Raw genomic sequence first — 23,688 nt, 5'->3', positions numbered from 1 at the left:
TTAGAACTAATGCTTATAAGGTTATTTATAATAAATATATTTTTATAAAAAGTTTAAGGAAATTTAAATAAATTCAAACACACCTTTCTTCATATGTACTTCTTTATGCAGTTTATTTTGTTTTGCTTTGACTCAGAACCACTAGTTTCATTCAAAAGGAAACCGCTCCTAAGCTAATCCTCAGACAGAGCCATGGCCCCTGCACAGGTCAGACCCATCCTTATATACTGAACATCCACATTAGGGATCAGTTTCCCTAAAAATCTCTGATGAATAAACTAATGGTGCTCCCTACTAGTGGGGTAAAAATAGTGGTTTACCTGGGCCAACTAAAAAATAGATATATTTAGAGAGGACAGAAAGGTTCTCCTGTCATCTCCAACAAATATTTACAACCAAACCTATTTTCTGTCTTGGCATCCATCATCATCATCATCCTTAGCTTCAAAATGTTTAGCCCTGACCTGCAAGTATTGGCTTTGCTATTTCTTAGCCTTCGCAACCATGATCCAGTCAAGTCCTCCTAAGCAAAGGACTACCTGCTTTGAAAACAGCCCACAGAAATCTAGACAAGTAAAGAAGGAGCAAAATGGGGCTTCAGTTCACAAACTTTACCTCTACCCCTAAAATAGCCTACTATTTAGAAATCATTTTTCCTCCATGCTCCCTTCTGTGAGGAACACTGCAAGGAATCAAGAAGAGTGTTGTGAGGAGAAAGGTATGTAAAGCATGCACTGACTCATGTTGCTTTGAGCTAGATGTGTTTTCTCTGCTTCCACTAATGAAAAAGAATCACATCTACTGAAAGGCAATAGGAGGAGAGTAACATACACTATGTGAGGGAATGCCACCCGTTTGGAAGGATAAGAAATGAACTTTCAAAAATCTAAATAAATGCAAGTGGGAAAGAGAACAAAAGGCAGTCTCTCCTGATTCACATAAATAGGTGTGCTTTAGGGTCCAGATTTGGCTACCCATTTAAAATGCAGAATCTCTTTCAAGGTTGTCTTCATTCTTCTTCCCCTTCTGTTTGCCCTTCTCTCCCCTCAAGTGCAAAGAATGATTCAAGCAGGTTTAGGTTTCAGCTGGGGCAGAGGGAGGGGTCCAAGGACACTTTCCTCAGCTAACAATGACTGTCTCTAATGGTTTCTGTCTCCTAACAAAAGCCAGGACTCCGTCTTTATCAGCTTCATCTAATTTTTCCTTTCCAAAGTAAATAACACAGCCCTTGCATTTTACACATGTCCAAGTTTGACAAATCATTATCGACTGGGACTATAACTGATAAGAGATAACTTTGTGGTAGGACGTTGTCATTTCCTCTCATAAGGGCTTTCTTTTTGAGATACAGAAACATGATTAAAATAGTTAAACATTTCCTCTGCATGGCAGTCAGGAACTCAAGACATTAAGATACTGGAGTCTGTATTTTTCTAGTTCAAATAGATCCAGGAAGATACCAACAGCAGTCACAAACAGTATACTCAAGATTATCCTGCTTTTTTAACTAGTTGTTTTCCTTATTAATTCACATGAAATAATTTCATCACCAAGGACAGCAGCTGCCTAATTCCCTATATAGCTTCTGAATGAAGAGCATTAGTGTCTTCAGCCAACACAAACCTCTTTATTATCAGGGAGGAGCAAATTGTAGGCAAGATTTTAGATTCTGTAACTAAGAAATCTGTGCCACAGAGCATTTTATAATATTACATAAGTTAGATATTAAAATAACAGATAAACAATAAGCTATTAAAAGAATTTAGGAGTGGGGCTCTTGGGTGGCTCAAGTCATGATCCCAAGATCCTGGGATGGAGCCCCATGGGAGGGCTCCCTACTCAGCAGAGAGTCTGCTTCTCCCTCTCCCCTCCCCATTGCTCATGCTCTCTCCCTCTCTCTCAAATAAATAAATAAATAAATAAAATCTTTTTAAAATTAAAAAAAAAACAGAATTTAGGAGTGGTTGGACTACAAGATTCAGAGGTAAGTATCATGAAGGCAAGTCTTACAATCTGCAATTACATGTTCACATACCCATTAGAGATCATGCATCACAAGATGCTATATTGGCATGGTTTGTCTATCCATTTCAATATGCTTCTTATATTTGTAGAATACATATTAATAGCTTCCATCAAAGCTGTAGTCTTTGTTACTTAATGTCTGTGGATTTTGTTAAATAGCGTTATATCCTGTCAATGCATCAACTATCACAGCATGTCACCTTACAGGTGACAAAAAAAAAGAGTCTGGGGACAGAGGAAGCTATAAAATAAGAAAAGTAAATTTATAAACAGGATCAATGAAAGGCACCCTGAAAAAGAGTTGTATGATCCTCTGCAGACAATATATATTGGAGAAGATATAAAGATTCAAACTAAAAATGGAAATATTAGATGGTCAAAAAGCAAAGAAGCATAAACATTTTTGATTATAAAAATTCTTGCAAAATATTAGGAACTGCCTTTTATGATACATTTTTCTTCTGTAATACATCTTAGATCAAGTCAAAAGAAGAAGGAAAATGATTTCACAATTAAAGAAAAAATGAGATTTTTGGTTTAAAAATAAATAATGGCATTCAAGCTATAACAGATATATTTATTTAATATTTTTACAACTCTCCCCCCCCCCCCCAGTAAAGAAGCTGGAAGATAGTAGCTATTTCTACTATCTTAATTAAGACTGATTAGTGAAAAAAAATTTAAAATAAAAAAAGGACTGATTAGTGAAGGGAGGCAGGGGGAAAAAAGTATTTGTAGGTAACAACCTGATAGATCTATCTGCTTTACTAGTGGGTAAGCATATCATTAGGAAAAAGGAAAATAGAGTACAAGAAAAGATTGCTTGCCTCCTTCCACTCAAGAGTATTACCTATGCTGCTGATAAAGATAGTACATGAAAGAAAGAAATGCATTAGTGTGCTCTAGTCTCGTTGTTCACAGCTGTCCAGGAGGTACACATACAACACAGGCCACTTATTTTTCTCTTATGAAACCTTTCAAAGAAGGTGGAACATCCAAAAAAAGTATGATAAAAATTTGCAAGGAATTTAGATATGTTTCTCACTAATCAGTTGAGTCATTCTCCTTCTTGAAAATACTTTTGATTACCACTTAACACAAAACAGTTCCATGGTATTAGTAAATGAATGCAGGGACTTGGTGTCCATTTCTGAACATTAGTTGGATCTCAAGTCATTAAAATGTACCAGGCATTTTTCTGAAGGGAGAAAAGAACAAATGATTAGCTAAAAGAGCATTACCTTTGCACTCAAAGGATCAATTTTTGACTGCCCATATTATGTCTGGAAGCCAGGAAATACTTGGTAAACATTTTTCACCCGTGTGCTTTTCTGTACTACTTTGCTTCCAAAACTTCAGAGAAAAAAAAGGTAACATTCATTTGGGCATAACCTTCCACAGAGCTGGACTAAATATCATGGATGCTCCAACAAACTAGAAGGCCTAGGACTAGAATTAGCAAAAGTGTAAGAGAATTTTCTAAACCTCTGAACATGTAAGAATACCCTGAATAGAGCCCTATCCTAAAAACTGCAGGACTTGACTATAGAGCTTCTCACAAATTACTAGGATTCTTCCTGAGAAATCTCTAAACAAATTTCCACTTAACTTACTCAAATGCTTGCACTAAGCAGAAGAAAATCAGGAAAAATTACCATTCCTCCTTTACTGAGACAATGCAAAAAACCCTGTAGCCAAAATCAAAAGATACTCCCTCAAGAATTCTCTGCTTGAAGCTGAATACCAGGATGGGAAAAATTCAATTCCCAGTAATAAAAAGAGTAGCTAGGCACCCTGCCAGTCCTTCGTATGGTATATTTTTAAAGTTAATTCTAATAGCTATGTAGCCAAAACACTGTATTTTAATAAGAAAATATTAGAAATCATTAAATACTCACATATAGGAGACTGGCTGAAAAAACTGTAGTACATTCAATTCAAACAATGGAGTACTATTTACCAGTAAAAATAGAATGAGAAAGATTTCTATGAACTAATATGGAACAATTCTCAAGATATATTTTCTAGTAAAAAAACAAGATACAAAAACATATATGCATTATTTTATTAATAGATTGTGTAAGGTATGAGGAAAAGTACTTGTACACACACACAAACACACACACTCATACTGATTACTTACAAAGAGTAGGCAGGAGTAAGGTAGAAGGGATAAAGAGGAGAATGGGATATCACTGAATATATCTTCTTATAAATTTTTGCTTTTTGAAATATGTTTACTTTTTACATATTCAAAAAATTAAATTAATAAGGATGGGACTCTAAAAAATATACAAAATAAACAAATGAACCCAATTATATATCAATTTGGTAACAATCACACATAAGAAAAAGTAGCAAAATAATTTGAACAACACTCTGAATTATAGCCCTAGTGGGATATACTGTAGGATAAAAACAATTGCAAAGAAATCTTGAACCTCATACATTTACTGCTTTTAGTGACATTTGCACAGTAATTCTGAAACTATTTTGCTTGTGTTATAGGAGCAGGCAATGGGTAAGTATATTAATTCTCTGGGAACCAGAATTCTCAGAGACACAAATATGGAATAGGAGAAGAGGAAGACTATGATATTTGGGTAAAACTAGAAGCATCAGCCTTAACTCAGGATTCATAAAACTGTCTATGTGTTAGTGCAGTGTGTGCATTTCTTAGCTCTGTCTGCAGAAGGAGTATACCTAATGCCTACATTTCAGTTTCTATATACAATTCTCCAGTAAAAAGGACAAGCATTCTTTGACAAAATAGCTGATTCCAGAGCTGGTGCAGAACTTGAAGTGAACCAAGAATATCCTGTGCCCAAAAAATGGAAGTGCTTCAAAACTGATGGAAATGTGTCAAAGGATAATGGAAAAGACTCCCACTGGCCAAACCTGGAACAATTAGAGAATCAAAATGAAAGACAAGAATGGAATATAACCCATTTTATATAAAATAAGAATTCAAGTACCAATACTGACACTTAAAAAAAAAAATGAGACAAAAGGAAAGTTCTGCTTTATAGAAGGAAGAATGCCAGCTAATCAATGTGAAAGAAACGATAAAAATAGAAAAATCACTGTTTTTTTGTTTTTTTGTTTTTTTTTACAGAAACAGTCTTTTATTTATTTATTTATGATACAGAGAGAGAGGCAGAGATACAGGCAGAGGGAGAAGCAGGCTCCATGCACCGGGAGCCCGACCTGGGATTCGATCCCGGGTCTCCAGGATCGCGCCCTGGGCCAAAGGCAGGCGCTAAACCGCTGCGCCACCCAGTGATCCTGAAAAATCACTGTTTATAACCAACACAGTAATACATGATTCAGGAACAAAGCATCAATGAATTCTAAATCACTAAATCAGAAAAACTGTTAGGGAACAGGATTGTCCCAGGACCTAAAAGTATCACGCCACAGATCACAATTACAAACAGAGAAGGGTACCTTTATGATGCAAAAATCTGGTAGACACCACCTTAACCAACAGTGTGCCTTCTGATGTGATGTACTAAAAAGGACATAATATTACTTTCATAATAGTCCTGTCAAAAATGATCAACCTAAACCTAATCACAAGGATTACCAGACGTATCTAAATAGAGGGATATTAAAGGAGAATAAACAAACATAAAAATTAAATGTAATGTGTGATACTTGTCTAGATGTAGCTGTAGGAAAAGTGAAAAATAATCTGCTATATAGGAGATTATTGGGACAACTGGGGAAATTTGTACATGGGTTATATGTTAAGTGGTAGTATCATATCAGTGTTAAAATTCCTGAGTGTGATCACTGCATTATAGTTATGTAGAAGAGTGTCATTTTTGGTAAACCAAATATTATAGTATTGAGATTTCAAATATGATGAATGAAGCACACCACTTCTTTTCAAATAGCTCAGGTTTGGTGGGGAGAAGAGGACTGATGAAATAGATTCTTTCAAAATCAAATTTTTAAGGTAGAAAGTGCCAAATTATAGTAAGTGGAGTATTTAAGTGAAGGTATATGGATGTTCATTTTACCACTCTTCTAACTTTTCTGAAGATCTAAAATTCTTTTTAAAAATAAATTATTTTAAAGATTTTATTTATTTATTCATAAGAGACACAGACAGAGAGAGAGGCAGAGACACAAGCAGAGGGAGAAGTAGGCTCCATGCAGGGAGGCCAATGCGGTACTCAGTCCTGGCTCCCCAGGATCACATCCTGGGCTGAATGCGGTGCTAAACCACTGAGCCACCTGGGCTACCCTTAAAAAATAAGTTTTTATAAAGAAGGTGCTACTCTGGATAAGATTTTGGGGTGTGGGCAAGATAGGTGAAGGGGGTCAAAAGGTACGAATTTCCAATCATAAAATTAAGAAGTCATATAGATGTAATGTATAGCATGGTAACTACAGTTAGCAATAGTACATTGCATATTTGTACGTTTCTAAGAGACATCTAAAAGTTCTCATCGGGCAGCCCCAGTGGCCCAGCGGTTTGGCGCTGCCTTCAGCCCGGGGTGTGATCCTGGAGACCCAGGATGGAGTCCCACATCAGGCTCCCTGCATGGAGCCTGCTTCCCCCTCTGCCTGTATCTCTGCCTCTCTCTCTCTCTCTCTCTCTCTCTCTCTCTCTCTCTCTCTGTCTCTCATTAATAAATAAAGAAAATCTTAAAAAAATTAAATAATAAAATAAAAGTTCTCATCATAAAAAAACAATGGAGCCTGCTTCTCCCTCTGCCTGTATCTCTGCCTCTCTCTCTCTCTCTCATGAATAAATAAAGAAAATCTTAAAAAAATAAAATAATAAAATAAAAGTTCTCATCACAAGAAAACAAAATTTTGTAACTAGGCATTCTGATGGATGTTAACCAGACAACTATGGTGATCATTTTGCAATATATGCAAATATTGAATCCTTTTTTTTTTTAATTAATTTTTTTTATTGGTGTTCAATTTACTAACATACAGAATATGTTATGGGTGACCCAGTGCCCGTCACCCATTCACTCCCACCCCCCGCCCTCCTCCCCTTCTACCACCCCTAGTTCGTTTCCCAGAGTTAGCAGTCTTTACGTTCTGTCTCCCTTTCTGATATTTCCCACTCCCTTTCTGATATTTCCCACGCAAATATTGAATCCTTATGCTATACCCCTGAAATTAATATAATGTTAAAAATCAATTATACCTCAATTTAAAATAATGAGTGAGGGATGGCTGGGTGGCCCAGCGGTTGAGCATCTGCCTTCGGCTCAGGGCATAATCCCAGGGTTCTGGGATCGAGTCCCACATCAGGCTTCTCGCAGGGAACCTGCTTCTCTCTCTGCCTATATTTCTTCCTCCCTCTCTCTCTCATGAGTAAATAAAATCAATCTTTAAAAAAATAATGAATAGATAGATAGATAGATAGATAGGTGTTCAGAAGAGGTCACGTTTAGCTAGTCCTCAGGGAAAAGTAGAATTCAATATTTTAGACAAAGATGAGGGGAAAAGGAGTATATTCTCTCATTAGGGCTATTAGCAACTTATTACAGAGTGAAGGGGGTGGTTGAATAAGAATATAAAGGAGAAATTCTACAAGAACTGAAAAGTCAGGTAAGTGTTTAGAAATTGAAGAAAATAATTTCAAAATAACAAGAACTTTATACCATCAGCACAATGAAAAAATATTAACGATATTAAATCAATGTGAGCCGTAATATTCCCTGCCAATAGACAGACCTAAAAGCTAAAAGAATAAGAAAACCAAAACAGAATGTCTAAAGCATGCCATAGTTTTCATTCAACTTTCTAAATTGCTTTTATTGCTTTTGATTTTAAGTATGGGTATGTATTTACTCTTCATTTCATTATATGTATTCTTAATAGACCAGTTTTCATTAAGAATTAAAGAGAAGAGTGACTGGTTAAGCACCCAACTCTTGATCTCAGCTCAGATCTTGATCTCAGAGTCTTAGTTCAAGCCCGCACTGGGGTCCACATACATACATAACTAATGAACAAACTAACCAAAAGGTACTCTGATGGGACACCTGGGTAGCACAGTCAGTTGAGTGTCCGACTCTTGGTTTCAGCTCAGGTTGTGATCTCAGGGTCATGAGACTGAGCCCCACATTGGGCTCCACACTCAGCACAGAATCTGCCTGAGTTTCTCTCTCTCTCTCTCCCTCTGCCCTTCTTCCCCTTCCAGGACTCTCTCAATCTCTCCCTCAAATAAATAAATAAAACCTAAAAAAAAAAAAAAAAAAAAAAAAGAAGAACTGAAGTGAAGTGAAGTGAAAAACCAAGACTACAAAAGTCAGTGGGTATTGGGTATAAGTGAATCAGGCCAACTTTTCAAATTGTATTCTCTTAACAGACATACTTTGTATGTGAAATATCTAGAACAACTACTCATTTTTACAAAGAACTCTGTTCTTATCATTTTTTTTACAAACATGTGACCCTTGTCAGTCTATCTTACAGTTTGCCATTTTTAAGTACAGATCCAGTGTAAGTAATAATATATTTCTCTCAATAGCACAAGTGTGATAATAAATGGCAACATCCAATGTGCAGACACAAAAGATATCATAGCTTAGTGGCAACCTTGCTACTCGAGGAGATTCTCCATACTTAGATAGAGGCTAAGTTGGAAATACAGATTTTTATGTGAATTCAACTACTTAAACGTTGGCAAATATTTTTAAAACTTTTAAGCACTATGTAAGCCAACAGTCATTTTGCAAACTCTTTCTGGCCCAGGGGCTGCCAATAGGCAGCCTCTGAATTTAACTCTAAAGTAATAATGGCATCCTTTACTTCACTTTAACTGACTGAGAAATAATCCTCATTTTGTTATCTTGTTGTCATTTGAAAGTGTTGCAATAAGTAATTTGAAATTTGGGTCAAATATCACAATAACCACAATTTTTCACAAGCAATTTAGCACCAATTAATTATTGTCACTATTTTAGAGGTGAGAAAAGAAACACTCAGAGAAATTACATGATTTGCTCTGATAACACAAAGCTGACAGAACTTGTACTTTCTAAATACAAATCCTGTGTTCCTTCCAATCTCCCTGTGTTATGGACTAAATTATATCTCCCCAAAATTTCTTATATTGAAGCTCTAAACCCCAATGTGACTGTATTTGGAAATACGGCCTTTCGGAAGATAATCAAGGTTAAATGAAGTCATAAGGGTGGAGCTCTAAGGAAATAGGATTGGTGTCTTTATTTTAAAAAAGGAAGACATACCAGGAAGATACAATCACAGAGAAAAAAACTGTGTGAGGATGAAGCAAGAAGACAGTCATCTGCAAGCCAAAGAAAGAGTCCTCAGCAGGAAACCAACCCTAGCGACACACTGATCTTGGGAATTCCAGCCTCCAGAACTGAGAGAAAATAAATTTCTGTTGTGTAGGCCAGGTACTCTATGGTATTTTGTTATGGCATCCCTGGCAAACAAATAATCTTGTTATCTCAAAATCAGTACAGTACCACATTATAAAGACATCTCAGAAGGCATTATATATTACATGATACTTGTATGTTAATTAGCAATTCCATCCTGTTAACTCCATATTTCAAAAGAGATACCAAAATCTTGAGAGCCAAATCTGACACGGATCATTTGGTCAACAACCATTTATTTGACCTACACCATACAAAGAGTTGTATGGGTAAAACAGTGACTACTACTCTTTCACAGTATAAACAATTAAAAGAGATACAAAATATATAAAGACACTTCTCCAAAGAAGACACACATAGGGCTAAACAAGCACATGAGAAAATGCTCTGTATCACTTGCCATCAGGGAAGTACAAATCAAAACCACAATGAGATACCACCTCACACCAGTGAGAATGGGGAAAATTAACAAGACAGGAAACAACAAATGTTAGAGAGGATATAGAGAAAGGGGAACCCTCTTAGGCTGTTGGTGAGAGTGCAAACTGGTACAGTCCATCTGGAAAACAGTGTGGAGGCTCCTCAAGAAGTTAAAAATAGAGCCACCCTAAGACCCAGCAATTGTACTACTGGGTATTTACCCTAAAGATACTGATGTAGTGAAACACCAGGACACCTGCACCTCAATGTTCATAGCAGCAATGTCCACAATAGCTGTGGAAGGAGCCTTGATGTCCTTCAACAGTCAAATGGATAAAGAAGATGTGGTCTATATATATACAATGGAACATTACTCAGCCATCAGAAAGGATGAATACCCACAATTTGCTTCGATGGATGGAACTGGAGAGTATTATGCTGAGTGAAATAAGTCAATCAGAGAAGGACAATAATCATATGGCTTCACTCATTTGTGGAATATAAGAACTAGTGAACGGGATTATAAGGGAAAGGAGGGAAACTGAGTGGGGAAAAATTAGAGAGGGAGACAAACCATGAGAGACTCCTAATTCCAGGAAACAAACAGGGTTGCTGAAGAATAAGTCTGTGGGGGGATAGAGTAACTGGGTGACAGGCACTAAGGAGGGCACTTGATAGGATTAGCATGGATGTTATACTATATGTTGGCAAATTGAATTTAAAATAAAAAAAATAAAAGAGATACAAACTAGAATAAGAATGTGCCAGAAATATGGTACCAAGGAAGTGTTCTAAGAATGCAGACGCTCTGAAGTAACCTAGAAACAAAAAAAGAAATCACAGGCCCTGCTTCAAACTATTTCTTATCCAATATTGCTTTATTTCAAGCAGATTATTTACAGTAGATAGTGTTCCACCAGTCCATGCAAATATATGCTATCAAAAACTGTATTAACTTGTATTTTACCTTTATTCCCCCAAAAAAGGATATAGTCATATCCCATAATAGTAACTATTATATACTCATAGCATTGTGTGTGCCAAACACTGTGATGAGACCATTATATATATATACACTATTTCAGTCAATCCTTACAACAGCTCTGCCTTCAGAAGGCATCATCGTTCCCCTTCTCACAAATAATATATCATTTAAAGTATCCTTGTACTTTATCTTGAGATATCTCAAAAACGATACACCTGGGGTGCCTGGGTGGCTCAGCTGGTTAAGTGACCAACCCATGATTTCAGCTCAGGTCATGATCTCAGGGTTGTGAGATCAAGTTCTCCAACCCCCCACCTCTCCTGCCCACACCCCCTCCCCAACCGCTGAGCTCAACGCTCAGCAGGGAGTCTGCCTGAGATTCTCCCTCTGCCCCTTTCCCACTCACATGCTCATGCACATGCACTCTATCTAAAATAAATAAATAAATCTTTAGAAAAAAAGAGACGCCTGATGAATCTAACACCACAAGTACATTCTCAATCTAAAAAGTTCACCACTTCTAAAACAAAATTGTTAAGTCCTATCTAAATATTTAGAGAAGAGCAATAACATCTACTTATTCCACAGGATGATATAGAGATTAAGAATAAATTCCCCAGATCATACATATTTACATTGAAAATGCCAATTGAATTAATTATTATTATTTGATAATTTATTTATTTAGCAATTTATATAGTTCAACTTTAATACATGACAAGTAAAAACAAACAAAAAAAAACAACCTTACTTTAATCAAGGTGACCCTTTCATTAGCTCAGACAAAAAATAAAGTACAATAGAGAATTTTACAGAGGAACACTTTTCCCTACAACACTTCTCAGGAATCAAGAGAATGACTATGTCAGTTGGTTCTCCATGTGAGCTGATTTTTTCATCCAAGATGATTTCATCTTCAATTCCCAGCCTATTTAGTTTTTCTATGTCTGGCACAAACTTTATTTCAGTTCAACAATATATTAAATACCTGCTTACTATGTTCTAAGCCATTTTCTAGGTGTTAGGGTTTTTTTACCCATCTCATTCTGTGGTCTCTCATTAAGTATTAGCACACTAAAGACATAGCAGTCTACAAATGTCACTTGACTCAAAGAATGTACTAAATGCACTTTCATTAAAAGTACAGGAAAGAGAAAAAGTTCTCACTTCGGTGCATAAGAAAATACCTAAACTTAAGTATATTAAGTCCAAGTCATAAAATTTCATAAAAAATAATGCCGGTACTCTTTTGTATAAGAAATAGATTTTAGAAAGCAAAAGATAACTTTCTCTTCAAGTACTGCATTCATTGTTGAAAAAATCTTAAGACATAATAATGAAAAATCAATAAGAAATCCAAACATTCAAGGTTTCTGTCTTCTTTATGCACTAAAAATGTTTCCTTGAGGTCCTCTATAGCCCCGCAACCTCAAGTGTGCTATGTGTACAGAAGAAGCACCATCCTCACCTGGGAGCCTGTTACAAATGCAGATTCTCAGATTTCATCCCCAACCTGCAAGATCCAAATCTGCATTTTATAATGATTTGATGGTGATTTCTATGCAGATTAAAATTTCAGAAGCACTTAACTTATAACCTGTGTTCTTAACATGGCTTCTGAGGGCAAACTGAGTTTCAGAAATCCCCTGAAATTTCATGCACAACTTTTTTGAGTGAATACATGTATATTTCACTGGGGAAATACGCCATATATATTTTTTATCAAACTCTTAAAGAAATATATGAACCCAAATAGATTAAGAATCACTGCCTTACAGGATTCTGTGCCACAGTTTAGAAGTCAAAATATTTCAAAAACTATTTATGCTGCTCTCAATGAGGCCTGTTGAAGAATGACAAGAATGAAGGTCAGAACGTCACAGTGGGTCACGAAAGATCTTATCTGAAGAATTTATTCACACCATGCAAGAACTATGCCAAGAAACCAGTTTGGAGACATCTAAATAAATAATTCTCTACATGAGGTTTGAGATTAAGAATGTGCACTTGAAGAAGATTCAAACTGAGAAGTAAATAAATAGAAGGTACGATTTTTTTTAAAGATAGGATGCCATTAGATGACAGTGAAGTGCTGAATTCTTGTTGTAAGAGCTCAATCAGCAAATCTCTAACAGGATTCTGTTTGATTTGGGATATATGACCATTTTAAAATGTTAACTTCCAAGTACATTCTTATAATACTTCATTTATGAGAAACCCTCAACACATTTCATAGTCCCAATTTATCTTCTCTGGGCCTCAGAAGACAAAACAAAGAAGAAATATAGCACAAAAACTAAAGAGGATTTGCACAGGATCTTCAGTGAGCTCATGATAAAGAATGGCTTGTATCCATAAGGTTCTCACTATATGTGAGACCATGTATATATTTCATTCTTCCACCTTATCATCTAGCCATCTCTTTGAGGTATATATTATTGAGGGTATAGACTATGTCTAACTTCTGTTTTCCTTAGGTCACAGTGCCTTATAAGAATTTAATTTCCTTAACAGGTACCCAAAATGTAAATGAAGGGCATTAAGTATTCTTTCTTGATTCTGATGCTTGCTTGTACCACTACTAAGTTGCCATCAGTGACGGGCCTAATACCTGAGAGTCTGGTCTTCAGGGTAGATCCATATCCTACCATAACAGTCACTTCAAGCAAGAAGAGAGGATGCTAGAAAATACTCAGGAGAACCAAGTCTTCTCTGCCCCTTTCTGTTTCTGTAGATATCAGGCAAGTGCCTGGTTCTTTTCCTAGCTCTATTTCTTATCCAGGTGCAATAGGGATTTTGATGAAACTCTCACACATTGTTAACTACTAATGTATCTCATTTATGTAATAAACACATCCTGATGAACAAAATGACAGTAGTGATACATAACACAAGGTGGCAAAAAAGATTAACAACAGAACAGAAACTAACATTTGCTGACCACCTTTTATGGAGCAGACACTTGTACAATCCTATGGCATAGACTACGATCTTTACTTGACAGATGAAGACTCAAGTTTCAACAGATTCAACAGTTACCTAAAATTCCCAAGTTAGACAGTGGCAAGTTTGAGGGTATAGTTTTTGGGTGAGAGGGGGATTAAGAATAAGAAGGGCAGTCAGACATAACAAAGAACAAAGATGGAGAAGACCATAACCTCAATTTTATCTGAAGAAACGAAACAATGCAAAAGAGCCAAGTACTTAAAGGCAAACAACTGACAGAGTGCAGGCATAAATGGTTCCTCACACATGTCAGTGGACATTTAAAAAAGTAAGTGATGTGAGTAATAATGATAATTTTAAAAAACAAAATATAACAAAATGGCAAAGCCAGGATCTAGATGCAATCTGTAGGACTACAGTGTTCATGCTCCTGATCACTACATTCACAAAGAAACTGATCCAGTTTATTCAAATGGTAAGTATTTAGAAAAACATTTTAACAAGAAATCTCAAGTATTCCCAGTAGTTTTATTTTTAAAAACACATTAAATTTACTTCCAACAACAAATCAGGATATAAATACATGTACTAGTTAAGCCAACTGAAAGTGATACAGAACTGATCTAAGAGGTTATGGATGTCACAAAATTCCCAGATTCTCCATAATTGCTCATGTATTTATTTCTTTCAGAAATCCATTCTCAAATTTTTGGAGCCTTTTTCTATTATTAATTTAAGACCCCTTTATTTGTACCCCACTTTTAAAGCAACATCTTTTGTCTCAAGTAACCATGTTCCAGTTCAGAGGAGGTCACCTATATCTTTCTCTATGTCAGGTAAACTCTACTTTTTCCTTAATGTAGTAACCAGTTGGTATATAGTCAAAAACCTTGAAACTTAAAAAATAAAAAATGGTTAAGTATATTCAAAATCTAAACAATTAGAATCTAAAATACCATGGTGTATCTCCAATTTCCTTGTGTTGAGGCCCATTTGTGTTTAAAATGGTATTTAATATCCATAAGATCACACAAGTTGTATTACCTGGGTAAATCCTTTATCACATCTCAAATATACTACATTTAAACCTAACATTATGGGTACCTGGGTGGCTCAGTCAGTTGGGTGTCTGCCTTCAACTCAGGTCACAATTCCAGGGTCCTGAGATTGAGCCCCGCAGTGGGCACTCTGCTCAGCAAGGAGCCTGCTTCTCCCTCTCTTATTGCTTGCCTTCTCTCTCTCTCTCTCTCTCAAATAAATAAATATAATCTTAAAAAAAAAAAAAGTAAACGTAACATTAGTCTCATTTCCCCAGTTCAAATGTTGGTTACCTCTTCGTCATCTTCCTCATCTTCAACATCCAGGATTCCTGAATCCTGTTCAGACTTGGGGCTAGTGCTTTCTAACTCTGTATCAAAAATTGTGTACACGTCTTTCTTAGATTTTCTCTTGCTACCTATTCTGGGTTGTTGCAAGACGATGTTATCCAAGTTTCTTTGCTGTTGTGCCTAGGATAGAAACACATACACACGCATTAAAAAGGAAGAAAGAAAGAAAAGGACTTAATTCAGCATTCAAAGAACTTCTAATTTTGAACAAGTTGGTGTCTTAAAGAAAATACAATAGGATGTCTTAAGACAGTTTTAGTCCCAGAAATAAAATCAAACACATTAATATATACATTTTTTAACCCTGAAGTTACTCATCTTGATTCATTTCCCAGAAAAGAAGATAATCAGTCGATGTTATCAGAAGACTTTCAAATATACTCACTACATCACCACAAAAATGAAGCCTACTCTTCTTCACCTACACAGGTAAGAGATTAGTGCAAATGACTAAACATGCATCTCCCACGAGATACATGCCATGCTGGGATCATTGTGGTTGAGGGAAGAGGGACAAGAGCTTTTTAGCTTAGTAGACCCTTGAGAACAGTTCTGTGGTTATAAGAGACCAACAAATGTAATCAGGAGAATGAAACATCTTAATAGAGTAATTTGAACTAACTAATCCTTCAGAATTGCATGATCTTAATCTGTGTAAAACAGAATTTTAAAGGGTTTCTTCTTCTGAACTTTCATAAAAAGGAAATGTAACCCACTCGGCTTTATAAAACAGATTCAGATGGTGTGGTTTCAATCCATGCAAAGAAGTGGAAAGTGTGACTATGTGGAGTCAGTGACATAAGTATTAAACCACACGGTGCTAGAGCTGAAAGTGACCTTAGTCACGACTCAGGGAAATGAGGCTGGAAGACAAAAGATTTGTTTGAGGTCACAAGGCTAGTTAGTGGTCAAGTAGAAGCTCAATGTATAATCTCCTAAATCCAGAGGAGAAATCTTCCTACTACACCAATAGATCCTCAAAGCATGACAAAGTATTTCCCCCACAAAAGGTTCTGTTGTTGAATACATGGGAAACACTGTTGTCATGGAGCCTTGTAGGTACACAATGTACATTAAGAGAATAAAAATTGAGAGAAATCTTTTTTAAGGAAACTTCTTTATTTGGTTTAACCCAGCATGTTCCAAAATATTTCACAATGGAACTTCCACTATTTTTTAAATAATGCTCAGTGTCATCCTAAGACACAAAGCTTAAGAAGTATGGTCTCTCAAAATATGCATTTCTTAATCAATATTTGACATTTCCCCTCAGTGACAGGCAGAAATTAGTTCTGGAGAAAATCAGAGTCTCCAAATATTCTGAATGAGATTAAGAAATTCAAGATAAATAAATATTAAGAATGTTAGTGCAGGCACTGGTTAAATGAGACAATTACAATAGGACAGAGAAAAACTTGAATTATGGGAGCCAGTTTCTGCCAAGAAAATGAAAAGAATCTACATTCCAGAGATTTGAATCAATGGACAAGCTTGTTTCCATGCATAATATTCACTGATATTTTGGTTTGACTTACATAAAATATACATGGCTTCAGTAACAAACTGAAAAAGAGAGGTTACCCAAAAACATTTAATTTATGTTTGTACATAAAATATCCTATCCTCCAAGCATATGAGAACCTCAATTAGATAAAAGTCTTTCAAAAGTAAGAAGTTCTTTTCCACTTTCAAGCAAATCACACAAAAAAGGATTAAGGACTCTGGGGAAGCACAAAAGAAGGGAGAACTTCCTAGAGCTTTCATATTTAAAAAAAGCAAGCCCTACACTAGAGTGATCACTTGTCTTTTAATCCTGTCCTTTTTAGTACAGCAAAACTAAAAGCTTTCATAAGGTGGTCTTAATCTATTCAATCCCAAATCATTTATTTTTCTTCACAATGGATAAAATACTACCAGTATATCAAAAGCAATCAAGAGGAGCCACATTCAAGTACTGTCATTTAAACTTGAAATGATACAAAACTGAAAGTATCCTAGGGAAGTAATTTTAGATCTTCTGTGATGTGTTCTTTTTAGGTGCTGCCGGATTTTCCTAACAATGTAAAGAAACGCAGTTTGGGCCAAATAGGTAAATTTAGATAGCAAACCCTATAGCTAGAAATCAAAGCACGGCAAATTGTAGTCCAAGGCTTTACCAGTACTTGAGGTCTCTCAAAATGATCAAGGCTTCTGTCTGTAAAAGAATAGTCAGGGCAGATCTGCTAAGCAGAAGCAGCCAAATTGGAAACACGGAATCTCAGGTGGAACAATGAAATATTAAAATATGAATGAAAATGAAAATTACCATGGATCTAAACTCTGTTATGGGACTGGCAGGAAGTGGGAAAGAGTAAATATAGATAGAACTATATAAATGTATGCAATATATGCTAAAATTAAAATGTAACACTAAAGTCCGTGAAAAACAACAACAAAAGCCCTTCAGAGCTCTGTCCTAACATGCTCAACTATTTCACCAGGACCATTTATTCTGTCCCTCCAAAGACAACCTTTATAACCATGAACCAAAGCAGCAGCAGACTGATCTCTGCCATCTGTGTTGGATTGGGAGAGGAGGATACCAAGCAGACAAGTAGACCTTAGAAAGCACTAGGTGTTTTCTTTTTCTTAATTGTTGACTTTGTGACTAATTTTTATATACTTAATGACATCTTTCTCAAGATTCCTTCATATATATCCTTCTCTGATTTCCTAATATAGAGAAATTAAGCAAGATTTCTTCCTCAAGCCCTCTTCTCTTTCCACTCTGACCACTCTCCCAAGACTCAGTAGCACATCGCCTATACTGCTTGTTGGTTCTACTGCCGCCTCACTTCCAACAGACCTAAAATGGAACTCATCACCTTCTCATTAGAATTCCCCTGCATATTAGGGCCAGGCTTCTCTTAAGCCACAGAATTCATCACACAAATTGAACATGAGGGAAACCGGGAGAAAAAATTTAAACAAGTACAAATCCCAATACCATCCCAACTTCCCTTAGACTCCAGCATAATGGAAGCTGAATCTAATTTTCCAATGTGCTTATCCAGTACTCTCCACCATGAATCTTCAACTTGGATCAAACTCTACCACATAATACATTAGAAACAGTATGCCATTTCTCTACTGGATGACCTCTCCCTGCCTACATCCAACCTGTCCTCTGAATCCCAACTAGAACTCTTTTCCCTTAGGAAGCCTCCTTTCGCTGTGCTAACTCAGAGTGCACCCTCTCCATATCCCTACTGTCCGCCAAATGTGTACTGAATGTCTCTTGGTACCAGGCATTGTGCTGCATCCCAGGCCTACAAAGAATCAGATGGAGTCCCTGACTTGTGAACCTCACCTCATACTGTTACAGGAAGCAAAGAGAGGCAAATAAGTGGCTGAAATTTAGTGCAATAAGCATAATAACAGAAACACAGATGCATAATTAGACATAGGAGGAAGTAATCATATCTGCTTGGAGGGAATTCCAAATAGGCTCCACAGACGAAGGAGTAGCAACCTGTGCTTTTTTTTGCCAAGGAAGATAGGTAAAAGAATAAGCGTGAGAAACGATCATCATGTGTGAAATAACATTACCCACCCAAGGAATAAGTAATTCTGTATGAAAGCACAGGTGATAAAGAACTACCAAGAGATAAAGAAGCCATACAAAGTGGTCTGAAGTTTGCTAGTAGGCAAGGGAGAAACAACGAAAGAATGCAAGCAGAGGCAGACCTGGATCAGCTTTACAATTCAGGCAAATCCTCCAGGAGCCGAGGAGCAGTCAACTGGGAGAAGACAAGGACTAGAAACAGAAAACCCAATATAGATCACTAGGACAGTCCAAATAACAATGAGGACTTGAATTAAGGTAGGAGCAGACAGATGACTGGCAGAAGCAACAGAATTTACTGATTTCAATGCAATACCTGGAAGAGAGGAAGGAAAAATAAGACTATTCTGGTCTTGATGACTAAAGGATGAGGTCTTCCAAACAGAAGAACCACAGAAATAATAAGTTGAAGGAGGATAGAAAAGAGGTATTCAGTAAACCTGTCAGGTAGTCAGGTTAAAAAAAAAAAAAAGACAGGACAGCACTTTAGTGGGTAACTCTTCTCTTTGAGGATAGGAAACACATTTCATCATTCATCACTCATCCCCCAAACCCAGATATGGTGACACATACATAGTAAATTTAGATAAATGTTTACTATGTAAAGGCAATGGATAACAAAAGAAATATATTAAGAATGAGATTTGGCTTAATTAAAGAGATGATTTGGATGTTCTCCTACCTAATAAAAAAGGGGAAAAACAGAAAGAAAAAAAAAAGAGAGAAGGAGTAAACACCCGTAAGAATTATCTGAACTGGACTATTAACCTAGTATGTCTACATATAAAAAAATGTCTACATATGTTAATAAATAAAGTTTTATTGTGAAATACAACTTCCAAGGGTACCTAGCAGTAAAACTCAGTTGAAATTCTGTGAATCAAATAGCAGAGGCTCCGGTCTTTATCAACCTAATACTGACCTCTAGTGGATTAAAGAAATACATTAAAATGACCTTCAGAATCAGAAACTAGCTGAAGAGAGGTCTCTAGGTGTATAGGTTTGGAGGCCTGACAGGATTATATGAGCTTCAATTATAGATAGATAGATAGATAGATAGATAGATAGATAGATAGATAGATAGATCAAGGGAGGGGGGAAGCTTCTTAGAGTTAAGACAAGTCTATTTTTTTAATTTATTTCTTATTGGTGTTCAATTTGCCAACATATAGAATAACACCCAGTGCTCATCCCATCAAGTGCCCCCCTCAGTGCCCATCACCCAGCCACCCCCAAGGCAAGTCTTTAAATCTAAGCTCTACAATTTAGTAATTCTATAACTTTGGGTAAATTCTTTCCTTCTCTGTGTAACATCCCTATCTATTAAAAAAAAAAAAAAAAGATTAAAAGAAATGTATCTCAGAGCTGTCACAAGGTTTAAATTAGATAATGTTATGTAAAGTACCTTGAATTAAAAGACAAGTCAAACAGAAAAAAAAAAAAAAACACTAAGAATTTTAAGCTGCGCCTGTCTTCCCTCTAAAAATGAGATAGGAACCTTGTTTTAAGGTCTAGGAGAGAAGCATCTAAGCTAGCAATATTTAGATGCATAATCATTAATGGCATCTAATACTGCTACTCATTGCCACTCAATGTTGTATTTGTATTACATTTCAAGTCTTAGATCTCTATTCAGGACACACCTTGTACTCCAGATCCTCTCAGTCTCAGCTTATTCCAGCTAGAGCATCAGCAACCTGTTTTGAGTGCCACAGAGTAGAACCTAAAACCAGCTTTCACACTTACACCACACCTCTAGCTTCCTGTCATCACAAGAACTGTTCAGCATTCATGATTCTCAGCCCAGAAGTGAGACTGCCCTTGACCAAAGAGCTAAATGCTTCCCCGTTCTGCCCCTCCCACTGTTGTCAGTTCCATATGGCTTCTCAGAAGGCCTCATGGATCAAGGAATCAGACTGCCCTACAATGCACCATTGTACAGATTCTACCAACTTTTCTTCTCACCCTTCCTGACCCCTATTCCAATAGATCATGTGCTTAAATAAACCACTCAAATACAACCTCCTATGTTTCCCTCAGGGAAACCAAAGCTAAAATAACATCTCATACAACAATAAAATGAAGTAGAACTACGACCCTACGACCCCCTCTTTATGTCTTAAGCCCAAATGATAACCATGAAAATAACTGGCCAGATCAAGATACAAAAACTCTGAAGTTGTCTCTCTGAGTCTCACCAAACAAGGGAGATGCAAAAGAGAGGCAATATCACAACAAAGTTTCTTCATATTTACCAGCACTAGCTCTGGCAACTAGCATGCTTTGGCAACCAGCTCCAACATCTGATTCAAACAAATAGAAAACAAAACAGAAGATAGTGATTCAAAACTGAGGAAAAAGAACATATCAAGATCATATTTAAAAAGTTATTTTTGCATAGTAGAGTCCATAAGGACATGTATATATGTATATACATGTATGAGTACTTTGTATGATACTTTAAAGGAAGGATAAATAGTTTTTCGTGTACCTTAATCAGATCCCAAAGAATTTCCATCAGTGGGATGAGTAATCTAGGATTATGATACCCTTTGAACTTTTTTTCATTGAGGAAGATAGTCACTATATTATTTTAAAATTATAACTGAGATCCTGAGCCCTTTGAAAGTTTCCAGTTCATATTTAAACCTGTATTTCCTTGAAGGGAGTAGTTTTAGCACTAACAAAACTCACTGCAATAAGATGTACTACATGTAGGGTATTACACTTTGTATGATGCAATAGTAAAATTTTATGCAATTCTCTTGTATATTAGGATAATTCTCAGCTCTTTTTATTTTTTTTCTCAGCTCTTTTTAAAGACTGTTTTTCCTTTGTCAATACACAAATGGACAGACCACATATACACAAACATGTTAATTACAGTTAACTGTAAAATAAATTAGAAAAAAATAAAAAAGGTATCAAAATCTCCATTCAGTAATATCAGTAATTTTGATGAATGACAACCCAACATACAAAGATTTCTGTACATGTGAAAGATTGCTCTTTTTGCTTATCTATATTTTCTATTTATCAGCAATTCACATTTATATTGGTAGGCCAAAAAAAAGAACCATACTAAATAAATTTCTTGTAAATCTGCTTTCCCTCATAAATGTATCACAAATATCTTTCTCTGCAAATAAAAACATGTATAACAACATTTGCATGGTATTGCGTTTAAAAGAACACGTTTATTTAAACATAGCCTACTATAAGATATTTATATTGCTCCCAATATTTTGCTGTTTAATAATGCTGTATAGACTATCTTCAGAACTAAACTTTTGTGTATATCCTTCATTATTTTATAGGGGAATTCCTAGAAGTAGAAAATGTAGATAGATGAAAGTATAAGTGCTACACATAATACTGAGAAACTGCCCTCCAGAAAAACTATGCCACTTCATAGTAGCACATCTAAGTGTATGAATGCTTATTTCCCAGCCCCTACAGAATCACTAGACATGACTACCCTCTGCCCATTGAATATAAAGGTTTCTAAACATGACAACAAAAGGCAGAATATATAAAATATATATATTAATATAATATAATTATAATTATAATATAAAATATAGTTATATTGTATATAAAATATAGTTAGATTTGACTATGTAAAAAAAATTTTAATTTCCACTCTACAATTTCATTAGTATTTATTTTCCTCTAGTCCTTCTATGATTTACTTTACAATAATATGTTTAATCCTTCTACAACTTTACCTTGAGTGTTACATAGAGGTGTAACCTCTCACTCAAATAATTACTTATTCCACTTTGATTTTTTTTTTTAATTTATTTATGATAGTCACAGAGAGAGAGAGAGAGAGGCAGAGACACAGGCAGAGGGAAAAGCAGGCTCCATGCACCGGAAGCCCGACGTGGGATTCGATCCCGGGTCTCCAGGATCGCGCCCTGGGCCAAAGGCAGGCGCTAAACCGCTGCGCCACCCAGGGATCCCTCCACTTTGATTTTTTAGAAAACTTCATCTTTATCCAACTAATTTATTTCATTTTAAATGTCTGCCAAGTGAAAACAATAAATAAATAAATAAATAAATAAATAAATAAATAAATAAATAAATGTCTGCCAAGTGAATATAAGTTCATGTTTTTAAAAATCTGAGAATACTAAAATTATTTTATGAGAAACAGTAGCACCCACTTATGCTTTTTCTCACCCTCAATTCTGTTCTGTAGAGTTAATATTTTTACATCCACATCTCTAAAAAATACCCTATACTTTTAAAATTTATATAAAAAAGTGGGGGAGGGGGGACATCAGGATGGCTCAGCGGTTGATCCTCTGCCTTTGGCTCAGGGCGTGGTCCCAGGATCCAGAATGGAGTCCCATATCCGGCTCCTTGCCAGGAGCCTGCTTCTCCCTCTGCCTGTGTCTCTGCCTCTATCTCTCTTTCTGTGTCTCTCATAAATAAATAAATAAAATCTATTTTAAAAATAAAATAAATACCCTATACTTTATGGTAAAAACTTAGCTCACTTAAAAATCCAGACCCCTTACCTTATCGCTTCTTCAATTATCTTCCCAGCATAGTATTTTAAGTTAAAGCAATAATCATGTTAATCATTATGTCAGGTAAGCATTCTATCTCCCCACAGAGCCAAGTATATATGCAATGATTACATATATTTAGTTATAGTTTTCTGTTTTGATTATAGCTTTTGTTTTTGAGTTTCAAATTCTCTTTTAATTCTGTAATGTAACATTCTAATGATAATAATCTTTGTGTCTTCAAAAAGGTTATCATAATAAGTATAATAGGCACCCTATCCAGACTGTATTATTCCTAAAGGCATAAGTAACCTGAGTTGATTGTCCTAGAGGGCTGCTTAATAAATGTCATTCCAGAGGGGACTTACTTTCATCTTTCACTGGAGTTAGAGCCATAGTTTCCTAAATTCTGTACGTCTTC

At 35.9% G+C, this 23,688-nt stretch overlaps 1 protein-coding gene across 13 annotated transcripts in view; it reads right to left on the bottom strand.

Annotated features, from left to right (window-relative positions):
* EXOC6B (exocyst complex component 6B) overlaps positions 1–23,688 on the bottom strand; it is a 628,567-nt gene that overhangs the window by 365,389 nt on the left and 239,490 nt on the right. For 12 of the 13 annotated variants that reach the window (XR_005372563.1, XR_005372564.1, XR_005372565.1 and 9 more), the window contains exon 7: positions 15,090–15,266. The exons of the other annotated variant lie outside the window; for it this stretch is intronic. Coding sequence is in view for 9 of the 12 variants with exons in the window: in XM_038561767.1 (XP_038417695.1) it covers positions 15,090–15,266 (177 nt within the window). In the remaining 3 variants the exon portion in view is untranslated. The remainder of the gene's footprint in view (positions 1–15,089; positions 15,267–23,688) is intronic. 13 annotated transcript variants of the gene reach the window in all.

Source organism: Canis lupus, chromosome 17, assembly GCF_011100685.1.
Source record: "Canis lupus familiaris isolate Mischka breed German Shepherd chromosome 17, alternate assembly UU_Cfam_GSD_1.0, whole genome shotgun sequence".
Lineage (NCBI taxonomy): Eukaryota > Metazoa > Chordata > Mammalia > Carnivora > Canidae > Canis > Canis lupus.
The sequence above is the reverse complement of the archived record's forward strand: the minus strand, read 5'-3'. Positions and strand labels throughout refer to the sequence as shown.